This window comes from Notolabrus celidotus, chromosome 6, assembly GCF_009762535.1.
Source record: "Notolabrus celidotus isolate fNotCel1 chromosome 6, fNotCel1.pri, whole genome shotgun sequence".
Lineage (NCBI taxonomy): Eukaryota > Metazoa > Chordata > Actinopteri > Labriformes > Labridae > Notolabrus > Notolabrus celidotus.
In genome coordinates, this window is record NC_048277.1 from 27,720,296 (window position 1) to 27,746,186 (window position 25,891).

The following is a 25,891-nucleotide window of genomic DNA, read 5'->3' on the forward strand; positions in this document are numbered from 1 at the left end:
ATTTAAGTGCTATGACACCACTTGAGGGAGCAAACAGTATTAGTTGTAACCATGCTCTCCAGCAGATGGAGATCACCCAGTTGTGATAACTACAGATTATTAAATGTCCTTCTTGTGAAACTCCAGGAACTTTTTTTGTCTCATATTATTGTTAAACATGACAAACATTTAAACACAAGAACTTTGGATCTTAAGTATGAGAAAGTTGCAGCCTTACTAGAATTACTGTTGTAGTGATTAAATGATTTACACAGTGTTACAACAGGTAGATGTTTACCTGTGACTTGTAAATCACTATCTATGTTGAGTTAACTTTAATTGGATGATTACAGTTGAGCCTTTCTAAAGTTCTCATGCGGTGTTAACAGGAGGCTGAACAGACAAATGCTCTATTTAGTCAATGAAGGGGGCAGAGTTTCAGGGTTTCCCAGCATTAGCTCAGCAGCAAATCTGGCAAAAGTTTGGACAGACACAAAGGTTACTGTTCAGTAGTGGGTGCTGAACTGGACCTTACAACTAAGGGACTCCCTTTATGAAGCCAGGTCTCCAACATGACACGGATGGAGTGACTGTTAGCACACAGCTGTTTTATTAAATCCCACAAAGACACCTTTGAAACTCTGTTGGTGCTGAGTCATGACAAAGTAATGTACTGTCACAGTCAATCTGAAAGTTGAATAGGACATAAAGGTGTCATGAGCCTGATCTTTACACAGTGGTACAATACTTGGTGCTAGAATGAAGGAATGAAGATAATTTCTCAGGACAGTCTGACTCACCACACACTTCTATTATGTGAGTGAACTAAGAAGAGCTCCTTCAGGAACTAACGTTTCCCACGCTGTGAGCAATGCTTAAGCCCCAAACAACCTTCATTGGCAGTTGTGTCCTCCTCACAGTGTTTTCTACTCTTTCCTGCCCGTCACAGCTCACTTTGAAAAGGCCAAAAGCTCCTCACCCCGCCTCCCTGATTCACCCCTGGGGACAGCTTTGAACAACTATGGACCAAAGGGGAACCTGCTTTTTTTCTGGATGACCCCTTTGTTTTAGGGCTTAATCATTCCTTAATGACCTCATCCCAACAAAATGTGCCCGACCATGAAGCCCCTGTGATCAGATATGGACACATTTATGACCCAATAGCCACTGGTGCTGTTTCCATTGTCCTGTCTTTCTCACTGAGTGATGATGCAGATAGGCAACAGAGATTGCTTTGAAAAGGATGCAAACATGTTTGGGTAAGCAAGTCGTACATCACAGTTGGTCAAAGGGGCAATTTAGTTCTTATTACCCGGATCATTTCAGCAAACCTACTGTCTTAAATTGGTTTACATCCAAGAAAAAATATTTAATTTAACCTCTCTCCCTAAAAAAAATACTCTGAATGGGAATAACTGCAGATAACTGATGATATCTTTATCATAATGTAGCACAATACCTCCAAACACAGTGAATGCACTAGTTTAAAGCCTCAAAGTTCAGCTGATACCCAGTCTAGAAACATGCTATCCTGGTATTGTACACAGTGCACTTATCTAAAATAAGGAATATGTCACTGATAGGGGAGTTTGACTTCAAGGCTGTGGTCCTCCAGTCTATGTCCATTTGGCCAGCCAGGCACCCCCACCATACAGAGCCCACGCCAGAATCCGTCTGGCGCAACTGGGGTCAACCCCCTGCCCCTGGACCAGTAACCTTATGTGACCCATGAAGTCATCCCCTTCAACACTCATCAGATTCTCTCACACAGGAGTCAGCAGACAAAAAGACCTAGGCATCAGGATCCTCATGTGGTATATGGTATAATGAGGCTGTAAAGTCATTATCATCCAGTAACTCCATTACAGCCTCGTAAGATCAAACAGATATGATGAGGGGCAATCAAAACCAAAAGCTGCTTTAGACTGAACGATTCAATCTGCTGTCTGGGGCTTTGACTGACAATTATATCTCTGTTTTTTAACAAGTGATGTCGTAATTATACCTTCCATGAATCACTTCTTTAGTGGATGAAAAGTTAAAAACAAGGAGAATCCTTAACAGCTTGTTCTGTCCCACCAACAGTCCAAATGTAGGTTTTCAATTTCATGTGAAGTTAGGTTGCTGGAGTTTGAGTTGCTGGGACAAAATAAAATTTGGCATGTGTGACTGAAAAATTGCTTAAACCAATCAGCTGATCAGTATCAATACAGTAATGGATTACCTGATGACTGACATCATTCCTTTGAAATATACATTTTGGGTATAGATGCATCTTCCAGCAGTTAAGTGTTGACTGATCAATTTCATTATCAATTGAGTGATTGATTAGGCCAGCAGACTGCTCATTATGGCCTTTCTGCTGCTACAGTCTATCCCTTGTATTTTTTAAAATGTAGAGGCGTCATATAGAAGCAAAGAAGTGATTGATAAGCTAGTCAATCGATTTGCAAAGATGTTAGTTGATCAGCTGATCCATTACTGGCAACATGTTGAGCATGTCTGCTACATGACACTTCCCATTCATAAAAATTGATAGGTGACTTATAGCAGCAGTGACATGATTGATAAAGTGCCAAGATGACAAATCTATTAACACAAGTATATATGGTAACTGATTTCCTGACCCTTCGATATGGATGTTAGCTATCATAAAGCTTTATTATGGTGGATTAAGAGGTGTCATGTAGCAGCAAAGAAGTGACAAAAAAAATGTTGCACATACAGATGTTTTCACCTCAACAAAATCTAAAACTTTTCCTCTTTCTAAGAAAACTGTGTTTCATCCGCCCTGTCCCCATTTGCCAAACAGCAGAGTAAGCAGCAGAGCAGCAACCCTAGATGTCTTGCTGAAGAGCACTTCAGCAGAAAGGCTCCTTGTTACCACATCAGCGTTTGACTCTGACCGTGACACCACCCATGCCCATTCTGCACCGTGCAAGAGCAGCATCACCCCCACACAGGCACTGAGAGATGCAGCCCTGCACGCTCTCCTCCACAGTGACATAAGTCCAGTAACACTTACTCTTGTTATACTCCTATACACACTTCACTTAAGCTGCGGGTTATTATGGGGGACATGCATGGATGGAATTGGAGAAAGCTGTGGAAGCCTCTCATCATGGCTTGATTAAAGGGTCTAAAAAACAACAACTTTAAGGGCAGTGAAGAGTCAATACTCACAAGGCCAGTGCACAGGCTGAAGACGGCAGGGTACTCCGTCTTGGCGTTGACGTGTCCGCGGAAAAAGCAGTGGCGCATATTGCTCGGGTCATGGAAGTGGGAGTCCGTGTCGTTGCTCTGTTCTGCTCCCAAGTGTGTCACTGTGTAAGAGGGGGCTATGAAGTCGGAGTGTGCGCTCAGATTGAGATGAAAGCGTTCCCCGAATGCATCAATCCTGTAGTGAACCCGTAAGCCCGACAGGTCATCATTTAAACTTCTGCGTCTCCTTCTATAGTGCAATTTATGGGGGAATGGTTCTCCGAAGTCATTCACACGGAGCGGGGTGATGATTTCATATGATGACAGCTGCTTGATGAAGCTTTCTGCAGAATAAAAGTGAGAGAAACTTGTGATTCATAAACAAAAGTATAATGCATAATGCGTCAGTGTAATAAATGCAGCTGCAGTTTAACAATCACCACACATTACTTTTTAGAACACCTCCAGCAAAGCGTTCTCATAAATCAAAACACTACCTTGTTTCGGATGCAATCGGTGTTGCAAAGTGTCCCGGACAAGTGCTGACAGATGACACATTAGTCCAACCAGCCAGATTGCAAACTGCATGATTTCCTCTGCGAAGAAACCCCGGCGGTCGTCTCCAAGGCAGTACCCTCCGTCTCTCCCGAGCGGCTCCCCCTCTCCCTCTCCTTCTCCGCCGGCTTGTCAGCAACAGGTCGTGGGATCCGCGGAGGCTCTCTGCAGCGCAAGTCTTGCAAAGTGCACTGGCCTCATCGCATTGCTAAACATGCATCCACTACCCCTCTATAAACGCGAACTATTTATGACACATTCATCCCCCCCCCTGAGCAAAAAAAAAAATGCTGCCTAATGTAAACTGCAGTCTATACTGAAAGGAGGGATCAGTGCCAAGTACGCTTTCCCTTAGCCATCCCTAGAACACCCCGTGCACCCTAAGCACTCACCAACTGCACAGCAACGCCCCTATAGGCTCTAGAGCCAATGGTGAGTGCGCCTCGACCACCACACAGGGCTGGCCTGAGTGCTGCAGTGTCAAAAAAGCATGCGAACACCACCAGGCATTGTGCAAAAAAGCAGTCAAGAAAGATAATCATCTCAAATTCAAAGTTTCCGGTTTGTTTCTTTGTCATTTGTCATAAAACTAAGAAGACACCACAAGGAACTTAAACAGAAGCCAGGCAGCACCCTAAGTGAGCTTAATTTTAACTAAAAATAACAAATATATGTATCATTATGCAAATATTTTAATACAGAATAAACACATTTACCTCCAACACAACACATGTCTCAAAATGATACTTTATACAATATTAACATATAGTTTATCCATCACTTAAAGCTGCTATTGGTAGGAATGGTGTAAAAAACTGAACTTTTTTTTCTGCTGGGTTTGGAGAAAAGGTCAAAATACCCATCGGATTCATCTGTAAGTGAAGTAATTTGAGATTATGGCGAAATTACTGTGTTGTCCAATGCCTTTGTATCAAGCAATGTTATTATTCCCCTGGTTCCTCGTTATCACGGACCAATCTGAGCTACTCCCCGACCCTCTGTAGCCCTGATTGGTTGGGAACCCACTTCTTCCTCATAGAACGCACACAACAATCTTTTGTGGTCAGGGTTACGACAGCAGAGAGGGGAGGGGTAGTGTTGGCATTCGAAATCTCTCTCCGAACTGATGTTCATATCACAACGACCAACAGCAGCTTTAATATACTATGTAAGGATAATTTAGAGACTACATCTGTTTTTACAGAAAAGTGTATTGATGAAAAACATTATGTTATTCTGCAATGCTTCCATACTGAACCTTTTTAGGAAAGAGTATTTAGATTTAAACTACTTTTAGTTTTCAGGAATTAGCTGCATTATCTTGAATAAACTGACTGTAGTAACATTAGGTTAGCTACCATGACATTTTGAGGGTTGTTTGCTGTTCTAAGTTTTTGACTGAAATTGGATAACAGTTTTGAGGCTTTTTGTTCAATGCCTTTTACTAAAATAAGGAAACTAAACTCCAATTGCTCAGAAGTTTTCGCATTGATTTGTTGAGTATTCTCCAAGTGGCAACCTCCAGTCTAAAAATATGAGTCCAATGCATAGACTGTATATATAACGGACGTGGTATCCGTGACGTCGACCATCTGTTCCTGAACGCTGTTTTGAAACCAATCGACGGTGGCAGCCATATTGGAAATGCGGAACTCAACCAGGCAAAGTGTGATGTAAAAGGGCGGAGTTTGAGCCTCCTAGCCAACAGCTATGTGTTCCCGAGCGGGAGTCAAGTCAGTCATGTCCATATTTGGCCAAAAACTCGTAATCTTAGTATCTTCTGAGCCGTCAAGTTAGAAAAAAAAAATCACCTCCAGTACAGTGTGTCCTGATAGAGAAACTAACTACGTAGAGCCAAGCTGTTTTTTGAACCAGGCTGTAAATGTAACCGGTGGAAATCTGCGTTGTGTTTGTTTAAAGTTGACTAACGACCAACACCAGGACTTTGTTTGTTCTGCGTTTATTCTGTTAAACAGACAGACAAGAACCTCAGAGTTTTATACAGTATGCAGCCCGCCTCCGCTCCTCTCCCCAAGGGATAACATACAAAAGGCTGCGTAACAAGCATAAACATTACACTCACATAAAGGATATAAAACACAATAATCACACCTGTTAAACAGACAGACAAGAACCTCAGAGTTTTATACAGTATGCAGCCCGCCTCCGCTCCTGCACAGATGAGAGCACATTTCGACTAGCTTAACTTTCAGTGCACGTAAACCAACACGTGCATGTTCAGTTAGTCTGCTTAACCATGACTTTAAAAAGGAATAAAAGTAAACTCTGTTTAATATACACATAGGAACTCTATACAGGACAAAAGCACACATAAATTTCCCTGTCACTTCTATGTAAGGATGGGTCTTCAAAATACAAAGGGCTAACTCTAAGCTAGCTGTGATGGTCAATAATTTCCATGGGTTTACGCTGGCAGCTTGTATATAAACTACTTCTCTATTTCCACAAGAGTTAAAATGCAGATAGGTGAGCTTTGCAGCTTGATTACAATCTTCTGTCTTGACATTTTAGAGATACCTACCAAAATGTTTGTCTAGGAAATTAAATTACTTTAATGTCACATGATCTTATATCACTGTATAAGTTGAAACTGCCAGAGACACATTTATTCTAGGGGGTGATCATTTTGTTCAGGTGCAGGATGCAATATTAGCAACATGAATGTATTCATTCATCCACACAATGGATGAATAAATGTAAACACAAACACCTCTCAGATTAGAGTTTTGATCGAGTCACTGTGATATTGTTGGAACTAAGAAGTACAGAAACTTCAAGGGCTTGAATCCACACTTGATGTGATAAGATTCCATTGGAACATTTATATTATAAACAGATAACTTATCTGTTTTTTTGTCATATTCTGAATATTACTTACAAAAAGAAGGGCTATGATCTGGGTTTAAATGGACTGCATTCTATTTCAGCAAGATCATCAGCAGGTCAGTGATTGCAGGCTTGAATTTGTTTTAACCTTTTTTTTTTAACTATTGTAACCAGAGTCAAATTAAACATAAAGAGAAGATTAATTTAAGGGGCAATACTGACCGTATTTTACATGTTATTCATGGAGTTATCCATATGAATATTTGGTTATTACTCGTGGGAAAAAATAAAGCAATCAAAGCACAAAATAATTAGCACAGAGGGCATTATGAGCCATTCTTCACTGTCATCTATTGGAGGAAGTGGACTTCCTTGGCCATGATGTGGTCAGCTTCTCGTTAATCATTTAGGCACGTAAAGTCCTACACAAAGTTGATGGACGTGTGAAAGGAGACTTGTTTTTCACGTCCTTTGAAGACTGATGTCACAGCATTGTGAGTAATTAGACTCGGTTGGCTCACCGGAAACACTTTTGGATCCGGTAAGCTCTTTCTTTGATACAAAACATCTAGTCTCCACGTCATGGCTATTACTTCTTAAAAAGTCTCTCTCACACTCATCTTTCTCTTACTCTCTCTTTGAACTTTGTGGTATCATGGACACATTTCTGCTAAAAATCACTGTGTGGTCAGTGGTAGACCAAACACTGGTTTGGCACTTAAACTTTTGTGTTGTGATTCTGAATATCACGTATCACAGCTACAATGCACAGTACAAGGCAACTATAAAAAATCTCTGATATTTTGTTTCATTAAGTATTTTAAACACTGTTTTACCCCAAGTTTGTTCTTGAGAGACAATGCACCCCAGCTGATTTCCTAATCAGAGTCAATTTGATTAACACATGCAATATTAAAACCCTAAGAACTTAAATTGTGCAATCAAAAGACGGTTAAAACAAAAATAATATCTGATAGCTCAAATTTGAAATAGCAAGATTAACACTCTGATTTCTTGTTTCTCAAAACGCCATTACAAAATGAATAGGGTCCATTCAAATACACTGCAAGGCTCATTGTTCGAGTCAGACTGGCTAAGTTGCATCTAGATTTAGAGCTCCTGAGATTTAGTTATTGTTATTTAGAGCCAAATCTCTCCACTGTAACTCCTCCCTGATGTGTTATTCATTCAGTCTTCAAGCCTCCTGTGAGGCTATTCATTCCATCAAACCACTGTCACTGTTCTTTCACCATCAATTCCCAAGAGAGAATGAGCAAAAAGAATCGAATATGACAGTGTGTGTAACAAACATAAGAAACAAATTCCTACATGACTTATGTTTGATTCTTGTTTGATTCCCCAGTCATACACTTTATATTTGATTTGAAATTGAAGGACTCATTCTGGAGCAACGATTTTGTCATATATTTCACAAATGATGATCACAAAGACATTTTTTCCTTATATAACTTGGAGGGTTGAAGCAAAATGGCTCTTAAAATAATAATGATGAGCCCCAGATGTGCAGCTTTCAAAACCATTGCAGGGTGGATCCTTTACTGCATGGGAAACTAGTCCTCAAGCTATCACTTTAACTTCAATTCACCCACCAAGCCACTGACAAGCCTCTATCACCTACGGCACATTTTAAAATTAGCCATATGACTGCACTGGATAGCTAATTTAGGGTTAGTGTGGCTGCACTGTGTACTCATTAATCCTCCACAGATGCCATGGTTAATGGGTGAAACCTACCCCATATCTACCAGATGTACAGTCAGGTCTCTGCACATGAGTCGGTTTCTGCCTGCAGGCCTCTTATACATTGTTAAACCCTAAATTTTAGAGTGTGCTCCCACTGCAAGGAGCCCAGAATATCTTGTGCAAAAGAATAAATGGTTGTTAAGAGCACTATTATTTGTAAATCACATTATAATAGTGACATCAACACCAGAAATTCTTTCCCAGATTTCTTGGAGCTCTCCAAGCATCATTACACAAAAGCACGGCTCAGTTATTCCTACTGTACACGCTAACTAAAGGCAGCAGTGGAAGCTCTTCCACTGACATGTCAGGTGATTTATCATCCGCAGTTTGACACCCTCCACCTCTCCTTACTTTACCCCAAACTTAAGCCAAGGCCCAAGAGCTCAAACAACTCCAAAGCCACTCTCTCTCTCATGGTTCAATGGGTTTGAACTCCACAGTCAAAACAGTGATCTATACCCTCTGATACACAACAGGGCTTTGCCTTTACCAGCCATTCTTTGCAGTATTGCAACACATACTAGCACGTTTTACAAGACTGGAACATAACCACAGAGTCATTCATCACAGGAGAGTACCAAAAATCTGCAATACATCACAGACATTTGTTGGTGTTGTGCTTGACAAGTTTAGAATGATTATTCACAGATCTTACAGTAAATCTTCTTTGAGTACAAAGATGTGAAAGGTAGTGTGGACAGTATGAAAAAGCAGCTTATCACAACAACAAAAGGGATAAGGAAAAGGAAGAAGGCATGAATGTTATGTACTTGATATGGGGACGAAGCAGCCTGCTCTTATTTCCACTGCATCATAGACTGATGCATATTTACAAGCTGTTGCATCTCATTCAAACACATTACATATCCTGCCTGAAATGCATTTTCCTTTCAACTAACGATTCCTGTAAATCCATCTGCAGCACTTAATGAAGTTTGGAGAATCTGAGAAAGACAAAGTCAATTTAAGGTCACTGGATGGGAAAAAAACCCCAATACTTTTAACCAGGAGACTGGCTTTTAACTCATATGCAATGTTATTGTTTTGATCTACCTCATGATATTTGTTCTTGTGTTAATCATGTAGCTCTTTGTGCCTTAAGCTAACAAAACAGAGCAGCCTGGCATCCCCCAGATCTACCAGCCAGCTTATGTTCATTTTTGTTGGTAGGTGAAAATGTGAATGTGAATTGCTCTAATGTTTGTGTCATTTTCAAACAGTCCAGATTCAGTCAAGTTACATAATTTGTTGTACTGGCCAAGCCAGAGGAATGATTACACATCAGCTTCATGCTTATTATCTTTTACTACTACATGCTGCTGGTAGAGCTGTTGTACAAAAGTAATATCACACTTGGGGCGCTGGTGGCCTAGCGGTCTGGGCGCCACACGTGCAGGGGCTGCGGTCCCCGTCGCAGGGGTTGCCAGTTCGATTCGCAGCCGGTCGACTATTTCCTGCGTGTCTTCCCCTGCTCTCTACTCCCCATATTTTTCCTGTCTCTCTTCAGCTGTCCTAGGGAATAAAGGCAAAAAGACCCAAAAATATAACTTAAAAAAAAAAAAAAAAGTAATAACACACTTGGGGTTGTGCTGTTGTACTGGTTTTTAATACAACAGCACTCTCTCTCACGTGATATTGCTCAAGCACTATTAAATTCTAGATTGCAAACAATAAGTTAAGTTATATTAAACACTCATTTTATTTGACCCTTCCTGCTGTGCTAATGGTGCACTCACTGCTGAGGATTGATGAAATAAACAGCGAGGTAGAGAGAGCAGGTTACTGTGTCACTGAAGGGGTTACCATAACACACTGGCCCCACCTACCCTTTCTATCCCATCTCTGTTCCTTCCCTCCCCCTCCTCGGAACGTTCAGGTGGCTCTCATGGTGTGCTGATCAAGGAGCTTGGCCACCTGAGACCTGTGTTGGCTTGCACTTCAGATTAAGCACCCCCCCTCCCAAAAAAAAAAGGCTTCCGGTCCCCACTGCCCTAAAGACGAAGCTTCATAAGCCGCTGAATTCTTAGTGCCCTTCAAACACAGTGGTCTTTTTGACCTCTTCCCTGCTCCCATTAAGTGAGGCATTGTCTGTCTTAGCCCTGCAGACGGCTGTACAACAATGTCAAGGCAGCACTCTCTCACCACTATCCAAGCACTGAACGATTGATGAATCATCATATTGTGGCAAAATAAAAAAAAATTGTTGACACAAAACAAGAAGATTTGCAGAAGAAGAAGGTTTCGCAAGCAGAAACAAAACAGTAAGGCTTTTAATTTTACGTTGTAATGACTGTAGTGGAGACAGTGTAAATAAATGATGAGGTAGTGCTGCTTTCACAGATACAGATCTTGTATTTAGACTTCCTCTTTTCATGACAGGGATGGTGTTAATTATCATACTGCTGAGGTCATTACATCACAAGCAAAATCATGCTGAGTGACATTAGTAGGAAGACTTGTTCGAGGCTATTATCAGTTACACATTACAAGAAAGGACACTGTATTTTGAGTTCTTAAGAAGGAACACGTGAGGAACACAGTGGAAACTCCCTGATAATTTTATCATTGTACAGTTCTGTTAACTCTTAATTCAAGGCCTCTATAGTAGATAATGTCAAGTAACGCAAGAACAGGATTTGTACTGCTACGCAAATAAACCACTTTGTGACACAGAGATCCAAGATATCTTAAAAAAATTCTACATATTTATCTGTTTTTCAAGAGTTGTTCCCGACTAATTTCTCTACAATTCTCTAGCCAACTCACAAACTGAGTCCAAAAGTCTTGCTTATTTGGCCTTACTTTTGGTTGTTACTAACCAGATGTGTCTTGCTGGTTTAAAGTTTGAATTGGCAGAAAATAGTGTTTTGCCGTGGGGTTAATGGCCCAAGTGCAGGGTCATATTTGGTGCGGGTTGATAAGTTGGTACAAGCAGTTACAGCAGGAGCCAAGAAATCAGCTTGATCCTGTTTTGGTCACGTACACTAAACAAGGCAGCAGTACATCGGATGGGGAGTACATCATCATTAGACAATAGCCTGCCTCTTTGGCTGCTCAACTTTGCAAGCTAGTTTCTCTCTCTCAATTAAATTCAATTCAATTTGCTTTATTGGCATGAACAAAGACATGTTGTTGCCAAAGCACATACAATTCATACACATACATTCCATATATATTCATTTCATATTATATTCATTACATATATTCATTACATATTATATATATTACATGTCTCATATGTCCTCACTTGATGCGGGATGCTCATAAAAACCTTCACCTTAAATCAGATATTATGGGATGGTGCGTCCCTCAGGCTGTGACAGGCAGACACATATTTAGCAGCCAGAGGAGCTGCTGACCCTTCCACCAGGAGAACTGACAGTTTCTCTTCTGGGGTTAATGTTGGGGAGTTTGGTACTATTTTAGTAATTTGCCTGTCGTGGGAATCTCTTAGAAAAGAGAACTTGCTACAGTAGAGGAGGAAGTGCATCTCTGTCTCTATGTCCCCTGAAGAGCAGTGAGCACATAGACGCTCCTCTCTGGGCAGCCATGTCTGCCTGTGTCTCCCTGTCTCTACAGCTAGCTGGTGGTCACTCAGCCTGTATTTGGTCAGGATACGTCTTTGTTTTGTATCTCTGACACTGCACAGATATTTAGACAGTTTATAATCACGGTTTAGGGTCAAATAACAATTAATTCTACTTTGGGTCTTTGTGTGGTTTCTCCAGTGTTCTAAATACAGATCTTTGGAGTGCTTCATGATGAGTTTAATTTGGTTGTGTTTTGGATCAGTGCTGACTGGAGTCTGGCTGATTAGCTTCCTCACCAGCTGATTAAGGGGAGAGTTATCAAGGTTCTGCTCTTGGGTTTTTAATGCTTTATATTGAAGTGAGTCTTTTGGGCTTAAATTTAGATGTGTCCAACATTTGATTGTCCGTTTCTCTCTCTCTCTCTTTCTGTTTTTCTTCCAGGTTGGTAGATCAGCATTAAAACAGCTTAAACCTGCTATGAATCTCTGGACCTGACAGAAACAGGCAAGTCAAGGGATGTCTCTCTGGTAAGTAGTGGTTGGGTTATTATTGTACAAAAAAATGTCCCCACTTTACTTGAGGTGGCACTGGTCTTGTCAGTAGGTCAGATAGTTGGGCAGTGTCTCGCTGGCTAACCACAGAGGTGTTAAATAGCCTCCTTTTGGCCCTCCTTTCTCGTGTCACGCCAGCCCAGATTTACACCACATGTGAGCTCAGTGAGTCAATAAATAGGTTTAACCTTGGAAGTAACAACCTATTTCCCAATATGCACCATTACAAACTCTTTCATATTTACTTGGTGACTTCTCAGCTGACCCCCATAAAGGCCAAACACTTCATTTGCTCTGTTTTCTATACCAAGAACTGTATACTTTTCCAGTCCTATCAGGGACCTCAGGGAAACAGACTTGAGAGGGGAAACTAGGGCTTGGTCTATGTGTGTGTTTGTTTTGATTAAGGGTGTGAACGGGAAAGGTTTGGTGTCATAAGGACCAAATTTAATACATCACATGACTGTATCAGTTACTCTAAACGGGGAGGCTAAAAATACATTCAGCTGAGGTGAGATCATGTTTAATGCTGAAATTAGCTTTAAAAAGATCACCAGGAGGGGAGTCATAAACTGTAAAGAGCTATCACTGTCATGAATGTTGCGCAGAGTGGATGATGATCTAAACAGCAGCAATGCCAGTATTTCATGCCAATGCAAAATGATTCCACCTACAACATGCCGCCTGTTACGTCAGTCATGTGACCTTCCCTGAGTGACTGGGTTTCACTCAGATATGTATTTCCTTCCAGCACTTGCCTGCAGGCAATCCATGCATCCTAACCCTATGATGGAAATAGTGGGTGCTGATTTCTTCTAACGTTACTCTCACATTCCTTCCCGGGAAGTGTTGATTTCTTTCCCCAAAGAATGCACATGTCTTTACCAGCAGGTTGAAATAGGTTTAGGAAATCATTTCTCACTTGATAGAGTTGATGCAGGTAAGCCTTTGTATCATATAGGTCATCTTTTTTATTTGGTCTACTTCACAAGAGGAAACATTTTCCATCAGAGAATTTCCTGTGACAAACATTCATTTGCTACCTGCTATGTCTATACATTAATTAAATACACCACACACATGATGCTGTCTCAAAGAAAGACCAAAATGCAAATTGCTGTCCATTTCATTCTGCAGGGATTCTCATTTTCTTGTGTTGCACAGTGAACTCATCAAGCCGAGATAAGTGGTACAGGCACTGCTAGAAACAGCTGCCTAGTATTTTGGTTCTTAACAGCCGTGAACTTTAAGTGAGCAGTGACTCATGAGGTTTGATGACAGTCCAGTTGGGAGTCTTTGGATCTGTCTTCTGGTCCTTTTTTAGTATAGTACACACACAACATAGTGGAGACTGAGCTATGTATGTGAGGTCGTTAGTAAAGATTACACTGGACTGAGCCCTTTTTTACTGGCTGCTTCATGAGAACTGTAACTGACCAGAGTTGGACATTATTTATAATGTATTTATTTATAATGCTAAACATATTCAATTATTTTTGTAGATACTGAACAGTGTCAGGGATTGTAATCAGAAATTCAGTTACACTAGTAACACTAAGCACATTAGCATATTAGTGATACACTCCCTATTAAACCCCATATATTCTCTTTGGCTAAAATTCTGTTAGAAATAAAGTGTTTTCTGTTTAGCTGTTGAAGCTACATAAATAGAAGTAGCCTGTAGAGCTTCAGTAAAAACCTTTCAAACTTTAAAAGTTCAGTGACACGAGAATAGAGCTGTACTCTCTGCTATGTAACTGAAGCATCGGAAGTTGTCACCCTTGGCTCTAGGGTGAGTAATTTTGAGTTGTGTAAGTTCGAATTGATATCTTCCAATAATAGGATGTCATGTGAAAAGACCTGATTATGTTATTAAAAAATACATAGCTTGGGGCACTGGTGGTCTAGCTGTCCTAGAAGCGCCTCACATACAGAGGCTACAGTCCTCAGGGGTCGCCGGTTCGATTCCCGGCTGCGACCATCTCCTGCATGTCTTCCCCCACTCTATACTCCCCACATTTCCTGTCTCTCTTCAGCTGTCCTATTGAATATAGGAAAAAAGCCCAAAAATATAACCTTGAAAAATAAAATAAAATACATAGCTTGGATAGTCAGCATCATGGCGGACTATGTTAACCTAGCCTAATACCTAGTAGCTAGTCCAGTAGCAGGATGGAACAGCTAGCATAGCCCTCAAGCTAACATATAAAAGTATGAATTAACTTTTTTGGATTCACCTGTACTCAAAAATGACAATAAAATGTTGAAAGTGGTTGGGACAAGTAAAGAGACACCCACCCAGACAGCAGACAGTGCTTCTGTACAGCCACTTATCCCAGTGAAGAAACAGTTACACCTAATTTGTGTTGTGCGTTGATCTTGTTTAATTTGAGATTTTTCCTTGTGTTTTATCCGTCTTTGTTTTCCTGTTTAATTCTGTAGATGTACCTTATGCTTCATGCCTGGTTTCCTCCCTGTCTGTTTTCTGTGTTAGCATTCTCCCAGTGATTCCTTGTGTTCCCTGTGTTTTTATTTTAGACATTTGAGATTTAGTTTTTGGTCTGTTTTAGTAAGGTTTTATTTGATTTTTGACTTTTGGTTCTTTTGTTTATTAAATTCAAGATTCAGCACATTAGTCCTCCCCCCATTTTGTTGGGGTTGGCACAGAATGAACAAAATAAACACAATCTATATTTAAGAAGAGGTGCCAGTAATTGATTGATTTTGTAATCCAACTCTGGGAAAGAGAACAGACATATGTTTCCTGAAATGCATAGCCCTCCCACGTCTTGTGCTTCCCCTTTTCTCTTTTTTCTCTTTGAATTTTGCTAGGTTCCTTCCCTCACCCTGCAAACTCTCATGTTGACCAGTTGGCACAGATCAGAGTTAACACTTCAGATTCTATTTTGATGGCTTCATGCCTCAAACTGCCATCAAGTCTCTTTACATCAAACACATAAACGCAAACACATCTTTGGATTCTAGTCACCCTCCCCATTAATAACTTACTCACATGAGGTTTGGCATCAACTACAGTTAGGGTCAGTTTTCAAGACAGTGCTTCAGAACCATGTCTTCAAGCAGACAAGTGTTGCATATATGCAAACATTTAGCATTTGCTTTTCTTTGCATGCAGGGTGCCTGGTGCTCTGAATGTCACTATAATATAATAAAAACTAAGAGGAGGAAACATTACAGGATGAAGTAATAAATCCCCACATACCACATGCGGAACAACTGCTGCACTATTTGTGACCAGCAACCAAATATAACAGGGACGTCACATGTGGTGGAAATAGATAACACCACCCAATGAGAGACGGTTTTCTATCATGGATAGAAAGCTCTGATTGTCTTTTGGTAACTATAACGTAATATTCACTCTCTACACTTGGAGCTATGGGGTGCATATGAACTGTCTGAGTGTGGTACTCAAGCAATGGATCATTTCTCTTAGTTTGAAGGGATTCTCAATTCAAAGTAATTCACTCTGGGTCAAGCGTCTCCTGGACGATTGGCGCTTACTTACAGCTTCTGTACAAGCAAACCTAAGAGTTTCTCATGTCATGTCATGTCATTGTAAATTTCCTTTCAGCCTCATTACTCCATGTTGTTGCTCAGAAATGAGGATGTGCAAAAAGGAAGCAAGTATTTGTAACAGAAATCAACACAAGAGAGAGTGCACAGATCAGTTTATCTGGAAATGGATAATTATTAAGTTTGTTCATGGAAGAAAGACATTTCTTATTTGTTTGTGCTTCTTGTGCTACCACAGTGTTTCAAACTGCTTTGACAGATTTTATCAAGGGCCAAGGACAAACAGTTTAGGGACAAAGGAGTAATTGCGATATACAGTGCCCTTTGTTTGTTTCTTTCCAAATGACTAAGTCATTGTCATGTTGTATAATTCCAGCATTCAGAAACTTGATGTCATTTTCTTATGACGGTATTTAACTTCAACTTAATCAGCGTAATTTGACCTTGAGAAAATAAGCTGTTTTACAGTTTCACAGGTTGAGCTGCAACTACCTTTAAGTCAGTGTCCAAAGAGTTTCAGGCTTAAAGTTGTCAAAACAGAATTTATTCATAACTGACCGTACGTTTTTATTTATTTTTTTGTTTATGCTACAAGTATTTATAAGTAATGAAAGAAAGAGTAAATATGTTTTAGTACATTTGAATTCTTCTTGACTGGAGCTCCTCTAACTAAAAGTCACACTTTGTGTGGACAAAAATATTGATGACACTGAAATGATGACATTTCCTGCTACACACCACTTCCCTTTTTAGTACTCAAACTAACAGGACTCAAAGTTAACCTGGACAGAGCGGAAGAAGCTTTGACTTCTTTAATTGTGAGGGTTTTTTTTTTTTACAGAAAAACAACAATCTTTAAACTTAAAACAAGCTTTTTAAAGTGAATTGAGGACGCTGATAACACTGACCAATCAGAAACCTACAGCAGTGGAAGAAGACTGAGGGGTGAGTACATCAATAAATAAATAAGATACTGCTAAGACTTGCTAAGAATTAAACACTACTTACATCTGATGTTAAAGTTCATATAAATGTTAGAAAGGGATTGAATTACTCAGTGTTACGTACAACATTGATTAATTTGTTCCTAGGTTTTCTCCACGACCCAACAATGGCTCTGGTCTACTCTCTGATTCTCTTCCTTTGCTTGAAGTTCAAGAGTGGTCAGCTTCAGTGTGTCAAAGGTTGGACTGTATATTGACCTGCAGTAAATGTAAAGAAATAAATTCCACGCTGAATTTAATTTTGGACACTGTAAATAATTGTGTTTTGTGTTTTTGGCAGAAACTGTAAAAGACAGTGAGTTTTCTATCACTGTGACAACACACCATCAAGTGGCATTTGGAGACTGCATTAGGATCCCATATGAATTGACCTTTCCGAAAAATAAAGTAAAAGTCCCGTATGAAAAGATTTGGTTCAGGGGAGATCCACAGAATACAGTTTCTAGAAGAGTTGTTCAAAATCAAGATACAAAGCACGTTTTCAGCATGGATAGTCTGCCACAAGGAGAGTATGAGTATGGCTTCAAATTGGAATGGGAGTGTAATCAGACGTATGTGTTTCCAACGAAGGTTCGGGTCTCGGTTTCTTGTGAGTAATGTTTCTCATGGTTGCATGATGTAGAACGCTTATTGTTGTGAGATGAACTACTATAAAGTATATACAGTAATAAGCAAAAAATAACCTTGCTGATAGTTAAAGGTGACATATCATGCAAAATTGACTTTTTAATGGTTCTCTACCTGAAATATGTGTCCCTAGCATGTCTACAAAAAAAAATCCATTCTGCCCATGTTCTGATTTCTACACCTTTCTGTAAATGTGTGCTGAAACGAGCCGTTTCAGTTTTCTGTGTTTTTCTTACGTCACAACAACATCTGGTCTGTAACGGAAGTCAGAGCTCGGAGCTTGTTCAGCCCATAGACTGTATAAAATACAACTCAACTCCTCCTCTGTTTTTCATTCCCTGCACACGTGTGCTAACAAGGAGCTTAGGAGGGAGGCATGCTAGTTGTAGGCTGTCTTAATAAACACAAAGGTCGGTTTTACTCCCCACGTCTGCAGATTTGAAGATCTAGTGGATGATTTCTATTTTTCATGAATAAGTGCTAGCGCTAGTTAGCATAGCCACATAGCTATATGTTCGCCGCTGTGTACCAAGACACACGTCGACATACTGACAAATAAAACAACAAGAAACACTAAATCTGTGACCAATCGTTCAGAAAGGTCCTGCTGCAGGCGCCTCTCCGTCAGGATCAGATTCTGGATCAAATTCAGAGGGTTGAAGTGACGCGGGTCTGTGAGCAGCCGTGTATATTCAGCCAACATGTAAACATTAGATAAACGTGCTGGAGAGCCGAGGCCACATCCACGTCCTGAGGGGGCGTGGTCAGAGAGCTAATTCTCATTTAAAGGCACAGACACAGAAAACAGCCTGATCTGAGCAGGGCTGAAAAAGTGGGGTTTACAGGCATGCAAAAATCTGATTTCAAAGTGTTTTTTGAGCAATAAACTTTAAAGACATGTTTTGGGGACCTCTTAGACCAATATATTTTGATGAAAAAAGAGCATGATATGTCACCTTTGAAGCATTTTTCCACCATCTGTTGCAACATGTCAAGCTTTAATGATACATGATGATCTTAAATCTTGATTCTGTTCTTTTCAGCACTGATGAGGAAACCAGAAGTGTTGGTTCCCGAATTAGAGGAGGGACAAACCACAGCACTGCAATGTTATCCTGCTCATTTGTGTTATACCAGAGCAAAAATCCACTGGAAGGGGTTAAAAGCAGCTGAAAAGTATTACGAGTTTGAGAGGGGGTTCAGGAGAGGACAAATAATCTACACACCAACAGCAGATGACCACAACACTAACATCACATGTGTGGCAGAGTATGACAACAACGTTGTTGCTGAGAAAACTGTCACATTAATTGTGAAATGTAAGTTTGCAATGAGGTTTGTTTTACAACTCAATGTTGGTGTAGAATTGTCACTGAGGAAAAAAGCGATGTGTCATTTATACTGTGATACATTTTATGATGTAACATGTTTTTAAGATAGGTCATGGTATTTTCAAGTAAATACACAAGTTATGTGATAACATCAGAATGTTCTATGATATTAATTGTTTTGAACCAACATTGTTATAGTGTGAAACTCATGTTTGAATTAGGATACAGTGTGCAGATATGCAGTTATATGTCTCAATAATACAATTTGTTTCATTTCTTCTTTTTGTTTGTTTTGAGACACAAATAAATTATGCTGTAACTGAACACAACAGATTATTTTGTTATAAGTATGCAAACACTCCGTGTGTCATTGACACCACAGTATTAAGTTGTGTGTTTATCCTACAACAGAGATCCGGCAAATTATTACCATGACTGACACTCTGTGTTTTTTCTGTTCTTTTATCTTTTAGTTGCCCCTAAGTTCAAAAATGGTTCCCAGTGCATGGTTAAAGGAAAGCTCCTGGTTTGTGTGTGCATCAGTTGGGGGAATCCCCTGTCACCCATCACCTGGCCTGAAGCCTCTCTCACAGACTTCTCCATCAACAGCTATAGCAATGCCCAAACAGTGAACAGCATCCTTACCATGAATGCAGCTGACTTCTACAACACCAGTGTCAGGTGCATCAGCAGCAATGAACTGGGTCTGAGGGAGATTGCAATTCCAATTCGAAAAAACACAGGGGACTCTGTGAACTGTGAGTAATCAGTTTGATCTCCTCAGGGCATAGGGAAAACATGTCTCTCACTAAATCTGAAATGGGATTTCTAAATGTGAAGATGGTTAACACTCTTTTACATATCTATATTTATATTTATATAGTGAATGAGTGCCATCCATCCAATGTAGCCCTTCCTTGGATAACAGCTGTGTCTGTTAGTCTGAACCTGGTCCTTCTCATAAGCCTGATCATCTGCATTTACAAATGGTAACAATCTGCAACCACACGGACACAACAACCAACCAAAATGATAAATACACCAGGTTTAGTTATGTCATATTGTACTCTGATTTTGCAGGGGCAAGAGGTCACAAGAGAAACCCCAGGAGGAGACGAACACCTACACTTCCCTGAAAAGAGCTCATGTTGAGCAAGACTACAGTGTTATATCTCCGCAGCCAAGGTGAAAAGTGCTGAGTCATACTTGGTGTGAGGAATCTCCGTCTTGGCTCCTGGAAGAAAATATTGACTGGAAAAAAAGTGAGAATACTTTTAAACATAAAGTTACTTCCCAAATCCTGTAACAAAGGGGAACACATATACTTGTTTAGACTAGTATTGGTGAAAAAAAAGTGATTTAGTCTTGCACTCAACAAATTCATCATGTGGGTTTTCAAACTAGTTCACTTTGGGTCTTGAAAACATCTTTGTGTGCGATTATTACTGTAGAAGATAGCAAGTACTACCCTACATATTCTGTAGAATCAAACTTCAGTGTTTCTCACAGACCATGAGAAAATATATATCTATTTCCTTTCAGTCCTGTTACTCCATCCTGTGTTTCAGAAATGAGGATACAGAAGGAAGCAAGTACTGGGCAAAAGAAACAGACACTAGATATGACACAGTTAAAATGAATTCAAAAGCAGATAACTAAGACTGTTTGTGCCAGAAGGAAGAAATTCATAAAACATGGAGGTAGTGTCAGCGATGTCACCCACTGGTCTCTGAAGAAAGTTTTGAAGCCAAACAATGGGAGTCACCAAATTGGAAACGCTGACACAACCTCCTTTCTTCTTGTTCTTTTTGGAGTTTTATGGTGTTGAGTAGTCAAAGTTGTTGCATAACCACCCCCTACTGAATTATAAGAGTCTAACAGTCCAAAATACTTACGGTGTCCACCTAAAATGCTCCTTTTGATGATGCTTCCTGCTCTATAACTCAGACAGTTGTCTGGGTTTGCACTAGCTCTTCCCTTAGTGTAACACCAACATTGTGCCTTCCTGTCAGTCAACTAGGCCACGCCCCTAACTACGTAAGAGTTGTTTAACCTCGTCCAACTTAAATTTTTTTTGAAAAAAGAAATTAGCTATTCAGACCAAAAGTGTTCTTCTGCACCAGGCTGTGAACAGGTTCAATTTTGCTGGAAATTTTGTTGCACCTGCTCGGTCTACAGAGACTATATTCTTAGAGGTTTGAGTCCAACTTGCAGGCCCCTTTACTGCATGTCAGTCCCCACTATCTCTCTCAGTGTCCTGCTCTGTCCACTATGCTATCCTCTCTGACTCAAAGGAATAAAAGCCCCAAAAAGGGCATTCTAACATGGGTGTCAATGGGGGCTTTGTAGCTTTGGCAGCAAACCTCCAGTGGACACTGGAGGTACTACAGTTTTTTGCACTATCACATTGGCTTCATTTGTCAACACTAGAGGTTGCTGCTTGGTTTTAGCATAGTGTTTCAGTGTGCTTTGATCCATTTTTTGTAAAGTATGAATGAACATTTACTATGTTAGACACCCGCAACATGAAGTGTCATTTTGTAGAATGTTCTTTATTTAAGTATAATATATTTTTGTTCCATTTGGCTTTAATATTTTTTGTATAACTTTTTTCCTAGATTGCACTATTGCTCAAATGCTACAAAACAGTAAAAACATAAAAATGGATGTTAATAAAAGACAAAACCCTCTGTCGTTGAGTTTCAGTCCATTATATCTACCACTTGTCAAAGCTGTCTCTGAATTATTGACTGTTTTCTTTCATGTACTCAACTTGCTTTATTACCTTTTATGACATATAGTCCAGGTTAAAGCTCCTGTGAGGAGTTTTTAGCTGGTTATGAAACAGACTGACATTAACAGTGACGTCTCTTTATTACGGACAAGAGCAAACAAGACCATCAGCAACGAGACTGGCTGTTTCTCTAATGTTATTTTTAATTTCTGTCACTTCTGTGAGGGGCCTGGTGTTGGACCAGACAAAAGAAACAGCCCTCTGTTACTTTCTCAACAGCAAATATTCACTGTCTGACTGATCAATTTGGCTGTTAAAAGAAAGCAGGATGAGATTTTTGTTAGAAAATGTTATTTACACATGTTCAGGACAAAGACACGAGAGTTATGGTTTTGTCCACAGGGGGCGCTGACGTCCACATAAACAGGTAGTCCCAGGATCTTAAATCAGATTAAGATTACTGATGTAAAGAATTTCTGAGGGTGTTTCCATTAAAATATTTAGTGTTATTTTACCTCCCGGATTTTGAAAAAAGCATTTTGAATTTACTCTGTGGCTCAGTTGCAGCCTCAGTAAGGCATTTTCTTAACTGATGTCAGATTCAAGATTCAAAGGTTTTTATTGTCAATTTTCACTATATATACGAAGACATACAGGAAAAACAAGATGCTGTTTTTCTCTTCCAGCTCTTAAATAGCAAACATTTAAACATAAAATACAATAAAATTACAATAAAATACAGTTAAAAACAGCCTATGTACACTGTGCAGGTTGTGCAGTGATGTGACAGTTAAAAAATGGACAATGTAAATAGATAATACATTTGATTTAAGTTCAATTTTTCCACACCTTACATAACTATTTTGAAATATTTGATTCTAGTCAAAGACAGAGATGAATGTAGGTTCTTTTCAACACAGGTCCTCCAACAGTAATGGTTAAATCCTTATTTTACCATCTTCGTGTGCGTTTGCAAAAATATGGACAAGACTTTAATGACACCATTTCCTGCTAAAAACCACTTCCTATTTCAGCACTCAAAAATAGCAGAGCTACATTTGAGGCTGGGCTGACCCTTTGAATTTTGGTGCATTCATATAACCATTTATGGGAACGACAAAGCAGGAAATAACTGCAAAAAGAATAAGAAGGGCTTAACTATAGTTGTTTGGAGCTAACACAAGACACTGACAGCACTGAGCAGCACAGGCAGTGAACACAGGGTGAGTAAACACATTTTAAACACTTTTTGTGATAGTTCATATATTTGTAAACTTGCAGTGTGAAGATAGAATATACAAAGTGGGAGAATATGAAGGGGTGGATTTACCTTCTGTAATGATTCATTTGCTCTCAGGTTTTCTCCAGAGCACAACAATGTTTTTAATCCTCTACGTGGCTCTCCTCTTCTTATTGAAGATCAAGAGTGGCCAGCTTCAGTGTGTCAAAGGTTTGACTGTATATTACATTTAAGTAAATGTAAAGAAACACATCCAACATTGAATATAATTTTGGGCACTGTTAATTTTTTTTTCTTTTTGTCAGGAACTGTAAAAGACAGTGAGTTTTCCATCATTGTGAAGACACACCTTCAAGTGGTATCTGGCGACTGCATTGTGATCCCATTTGAAATTATCTTTCCAAAAAACAAAGTGAAAGTCCCGTATAAAAGGATTTGGTTCAGGGGAGATCCACAGAACACAGTTTCTCTGACAGTTGTTAAAAATAAAGAAAATTCAACAAAAGACATTTTACGGATAGATGGTCTGCCACAAGGAGAGTATGAGTATGGCTTTAAATTGGAATGGGAGTGTAATCAGATGTATGTGTTTCCAAAGAGGGTTCGGGTCTCAGTTTCTGGTGAGTAATCTTGATGATTGAAAATATAAAGTATATAAGACATGAAATACCCACTGACCATATAGCATTTGAAAGCATTATCTTGCTACATGTCCAGCTTAAATAACTAAAGGTGTTCTTGGATTTTGATTGTCCTCATTTCAGCATTAACACGAAAACCAACTGTGTTGGTTCCTCCATTAAAGGAAGGACAGAAGTCAACAATGAGATGTTATGCTCCTCGTTTGTGTTCTGCCAGAGCAAAGATCGAATGGAAGACGACAAATACTTCTAAAAACACTTATCTAGACTACACGCTTTTTAGTATGTGGCAAGATGAACTGGATCTAAACCTCATACCATCAGCATATGACCACAACACCGCCAACATCACATGTGTGGTAGAGTATGAAAACAACATTCTTGCTGAGAGAACCATCACGCTGACTGTGCAATGTAAGTTTGCAGCGATGTTCAGTTTACAGGCCATTTTTGTAGCTTGATAAGGAGGTGTGTTGGTGAAACCAAGAGAAAGATCAGTGTCACAAAGAAGTGACATGTTCCATCTTACCACAAGATGTTTATAAGTATTTTCATGATATTTCCCAATCCTTGTGACATTCACATTTCATAATTTTGTAACAAGAGAAGTCACTATCTTGTTAAATAGTGAGAGGAATCACATTAGAATATTGAACTTTCTACATTAGACTGTCATATTTGGGGGAAAAAAACCCTGATAACTTGAATAGTTATGACCTAAATCTCATGACACATTAGTGCTTAGATAAACTGAGTTGGATGTTATACATAAGCATTTCACGCCATAAAAAGATTGTATTAACTTGTAGTTGTTTTTTACTGGCAGTAATTATCTTCTGGAGAACAGTGAGCTGTCGACTGAACGACGACGACTGAACAACTCAGTGCTTATTTTTTACCTTTTTTTTCCAGTTGCACCTAAGTTCAAAAATGGTTCCCAGTGCATGGTTAAAGGAAAGCTCCTGGTCTGTGAGTGCATCAGTTGGGGGAATCCCACATCCTCCATCACCTGGCCTGTATCCTCTCTCACAGACTTCTCCATTAACACCTATAGCAATGCCCAAACGGTGAACAGCATCCTTACCATGAATGCAGCTGACTTCTTCAACACCAGTGTCAGGTGCATCAGCAGCAATGCACTGGGTCTGAGGGAGATTGCAATTCCAATTAAAAACTACACAGGGAACTCTGTGAACTGTGAGTAGTCACTTTTTTTATTCCCAGAGTGCATGGGGTAAACATGCTCATTTTGTATTGGTGAATCTTCATTGTTTTGTTTTTTTTTTGTCTCAATTTTGGTAGTGAATGAGAAGGAGACATGTAAAGTGTCCCTTCCCTGGATAATAGCTGTAGGTGTTTCTGTTAGTCTGACCCTGGTCCTTCTCATCAGCCTGATCATCTGCTTTTACAAACGGTAAAAAGCAAGGCTTGAAGTAGCCCAAAATAATTAAATAGATTCCTGTCATGTCTCCCAAAAAAATATCCGATCATTCATTTTTTCTGACTTCACAGGGGCAAGAGGTCACAAGAGAAACTCTGTGAGGAGATGATGAACACCTACGCCTCCCTGAACAGAGCTCAAATTGAGCAAGACTACAGCGTCATATCTCCGCAGCTAAGATGAAAAGTGCTGAGTCATACTTGTGTTAGTCTTTTTCAGTATTGTCTTTTACAGACTAAGTGTGTGCTATGTATTATTTTTGTGATGCTCTATACCCACCCTTTATCGTTCTATTACTTTCTTTCCTCTTTATCTTAGGGCCTGGAAGGGGGGTTTCATCGAGCCTAGTAGCCCAGGTACATAGTGGTTGCTTGTTGCAGCAGCTCTCTCTTTGTTGTTCTTTTTTCGACTTCTTTTCTTATCAGTTTAGTTATCTTTGTATTTGGAGCCTGTCATGACTTTTAATGACTCAATTGTTGGCCATGGACACCAAAACTGGCTACGTTTGCAGTGGTGTTTTTACTATTTTTGTTCCTGTGTGTGTCCGGAGATCCTACGTGTAACCATGGTCGCAATGTTTACATACGAGATCATCTGTTATCATCCTGTAGCATGTCGATGCTAAACGATGCTAGGCCCGATGTTCCCTGCGAGCTGAGGAGAAGGAGGCAAGGACAACGTGCTGGTATTGAGGTGCAAGCTAAAAAAAGACGACATCGACCTGTCCTTCCACCCACCGTTATGGGGAATGTAAGATCTATCTATGATAAGGTGGACGAGCTGACCCAGCACCAGAGGGAATACTGGCAGAGTAGCATCATGCTAACAGAGCGACCACTGGACACGGACGCCACATTGGAAGGATTTCACTTGCTGTGGGCGGACAGGATACAGGAGAGCAAGACT

General features: G+C 39.9%; 3 protein-coding genes across 6 annotated transcripts in view; 2 read left to right on the forward strand and 1 right to left on the reverse strand.

Annotated features, from left to right (window-relative positions):
• The window catches only part of LOC117814283 (A disintegrin and metalloproteinase with thrombospondin motifs 20-like), a 100,208-nt gene extending 95,921 nt beyond the window's left edge, over positions 1-4,287 (reverse strand). Inside the window, exons 1-2 of the mRNA XM_034685516.1 lie at positions 3,678-4,287; positions 3,163-3,524 (exon numbers count right to left, since the gene is read on the reverse strand). Of these exons, the coding sequence (XP_034541407.1) occupies positions 3,163-3,524; positions 3,678-3,768 (453 nt within the window). The 5' untranslated portion in view covers positions 3,769-4,287. The remainder of the gene's footprint in view (positions 1-3,162; positions 3,525-3,677) is intronic.
• Positions 4,288-12,319: 8,032 nt separating this feature from the next.
• On the forward strand, positions 12,320-21,623 carry LOC117814521. 2 transcript variants are annotated; one of them, XM_034685909.1, is made up of 8 exons: positions 12,320-12,406; positions 16,809-16,912; positions 17,059-17,151; positions 17,252-17,560; positions 18,642-18,917; positions 19,403-19,687; positions 19,813-19,918; positions 20,010-21,623. In XM_034685909.1, the coding sequence occupies exons 3-8, from the start codon at positions 17,079-17,081 to the stop codon at positions 20,116-20,118; spliced, it is 1,158 nt and encodes a 385-aa protein (XP_034541800.1). In that variant the 5' UTR covers positions 12,320-12,406; positions 16,809-16,912; positions 17,059-17,078; the 3' UTR covers positions 20,119-21,623. The 2 variants fall into 2 exon arrangements, with proteins under 2 accessions (XP_034541800.1, XP_034541799.1); XM_034685908.1 differs by lacking the exon at positions 12,320-12,406 and having other exon boundaries at positions 16,726-16,912.
• Positions 21,624-22,774: 1,151 nt separating this feature from the next.
• On the forward strand, positions 22,775-25,644 carry LOC117814636 (sialic acid-binding Ig-like lectin 11). Of its 3 annotated transcripts, XR_004631606.1 has the most exons (9): positions 22,775-22,886; positions 23,021-23,113; positions 23,209-23,523; positions 23,668-23,958; positions 24,457-24,741; positions 24,847-24,958; positions 25,057-25,189; positions 25,304-25,341; positions 25,597-25,644. XR_004631606.1 is itself a non-coding variant. In XM_034686091.1 (8 exons), exons 2-7 carry the CDS (start codon positions 23,041-23,043, stop codon positions 25,166-25,168), a joined length of 1,188 nt encoding a protein of 395 aa, XP_034541982.1. In that variant the 5' UTR covers positions 22,775-22,886; positions 23,021-23,040; the 3' UTR covers positions 25,169-25,189; positions 25,304-25,440. The 3 variants fall into 3 exon arrangements, 2 of the variants coding, with proteins under 2 accessions (XP_034541982.1, XP_034541981.1); XM_034686091.1 differs by lacking the exon at positions 25,597-25,644 and having other exon boundaries at positions 25,304-25,440; XM_034686090.1 differs by lacking the exon at positions 25,597-25,644 and having other exon boundaries at positions 25,057-25,440.
• Positions 25,645-25,891: the final 247 nt, after the last annotated feature.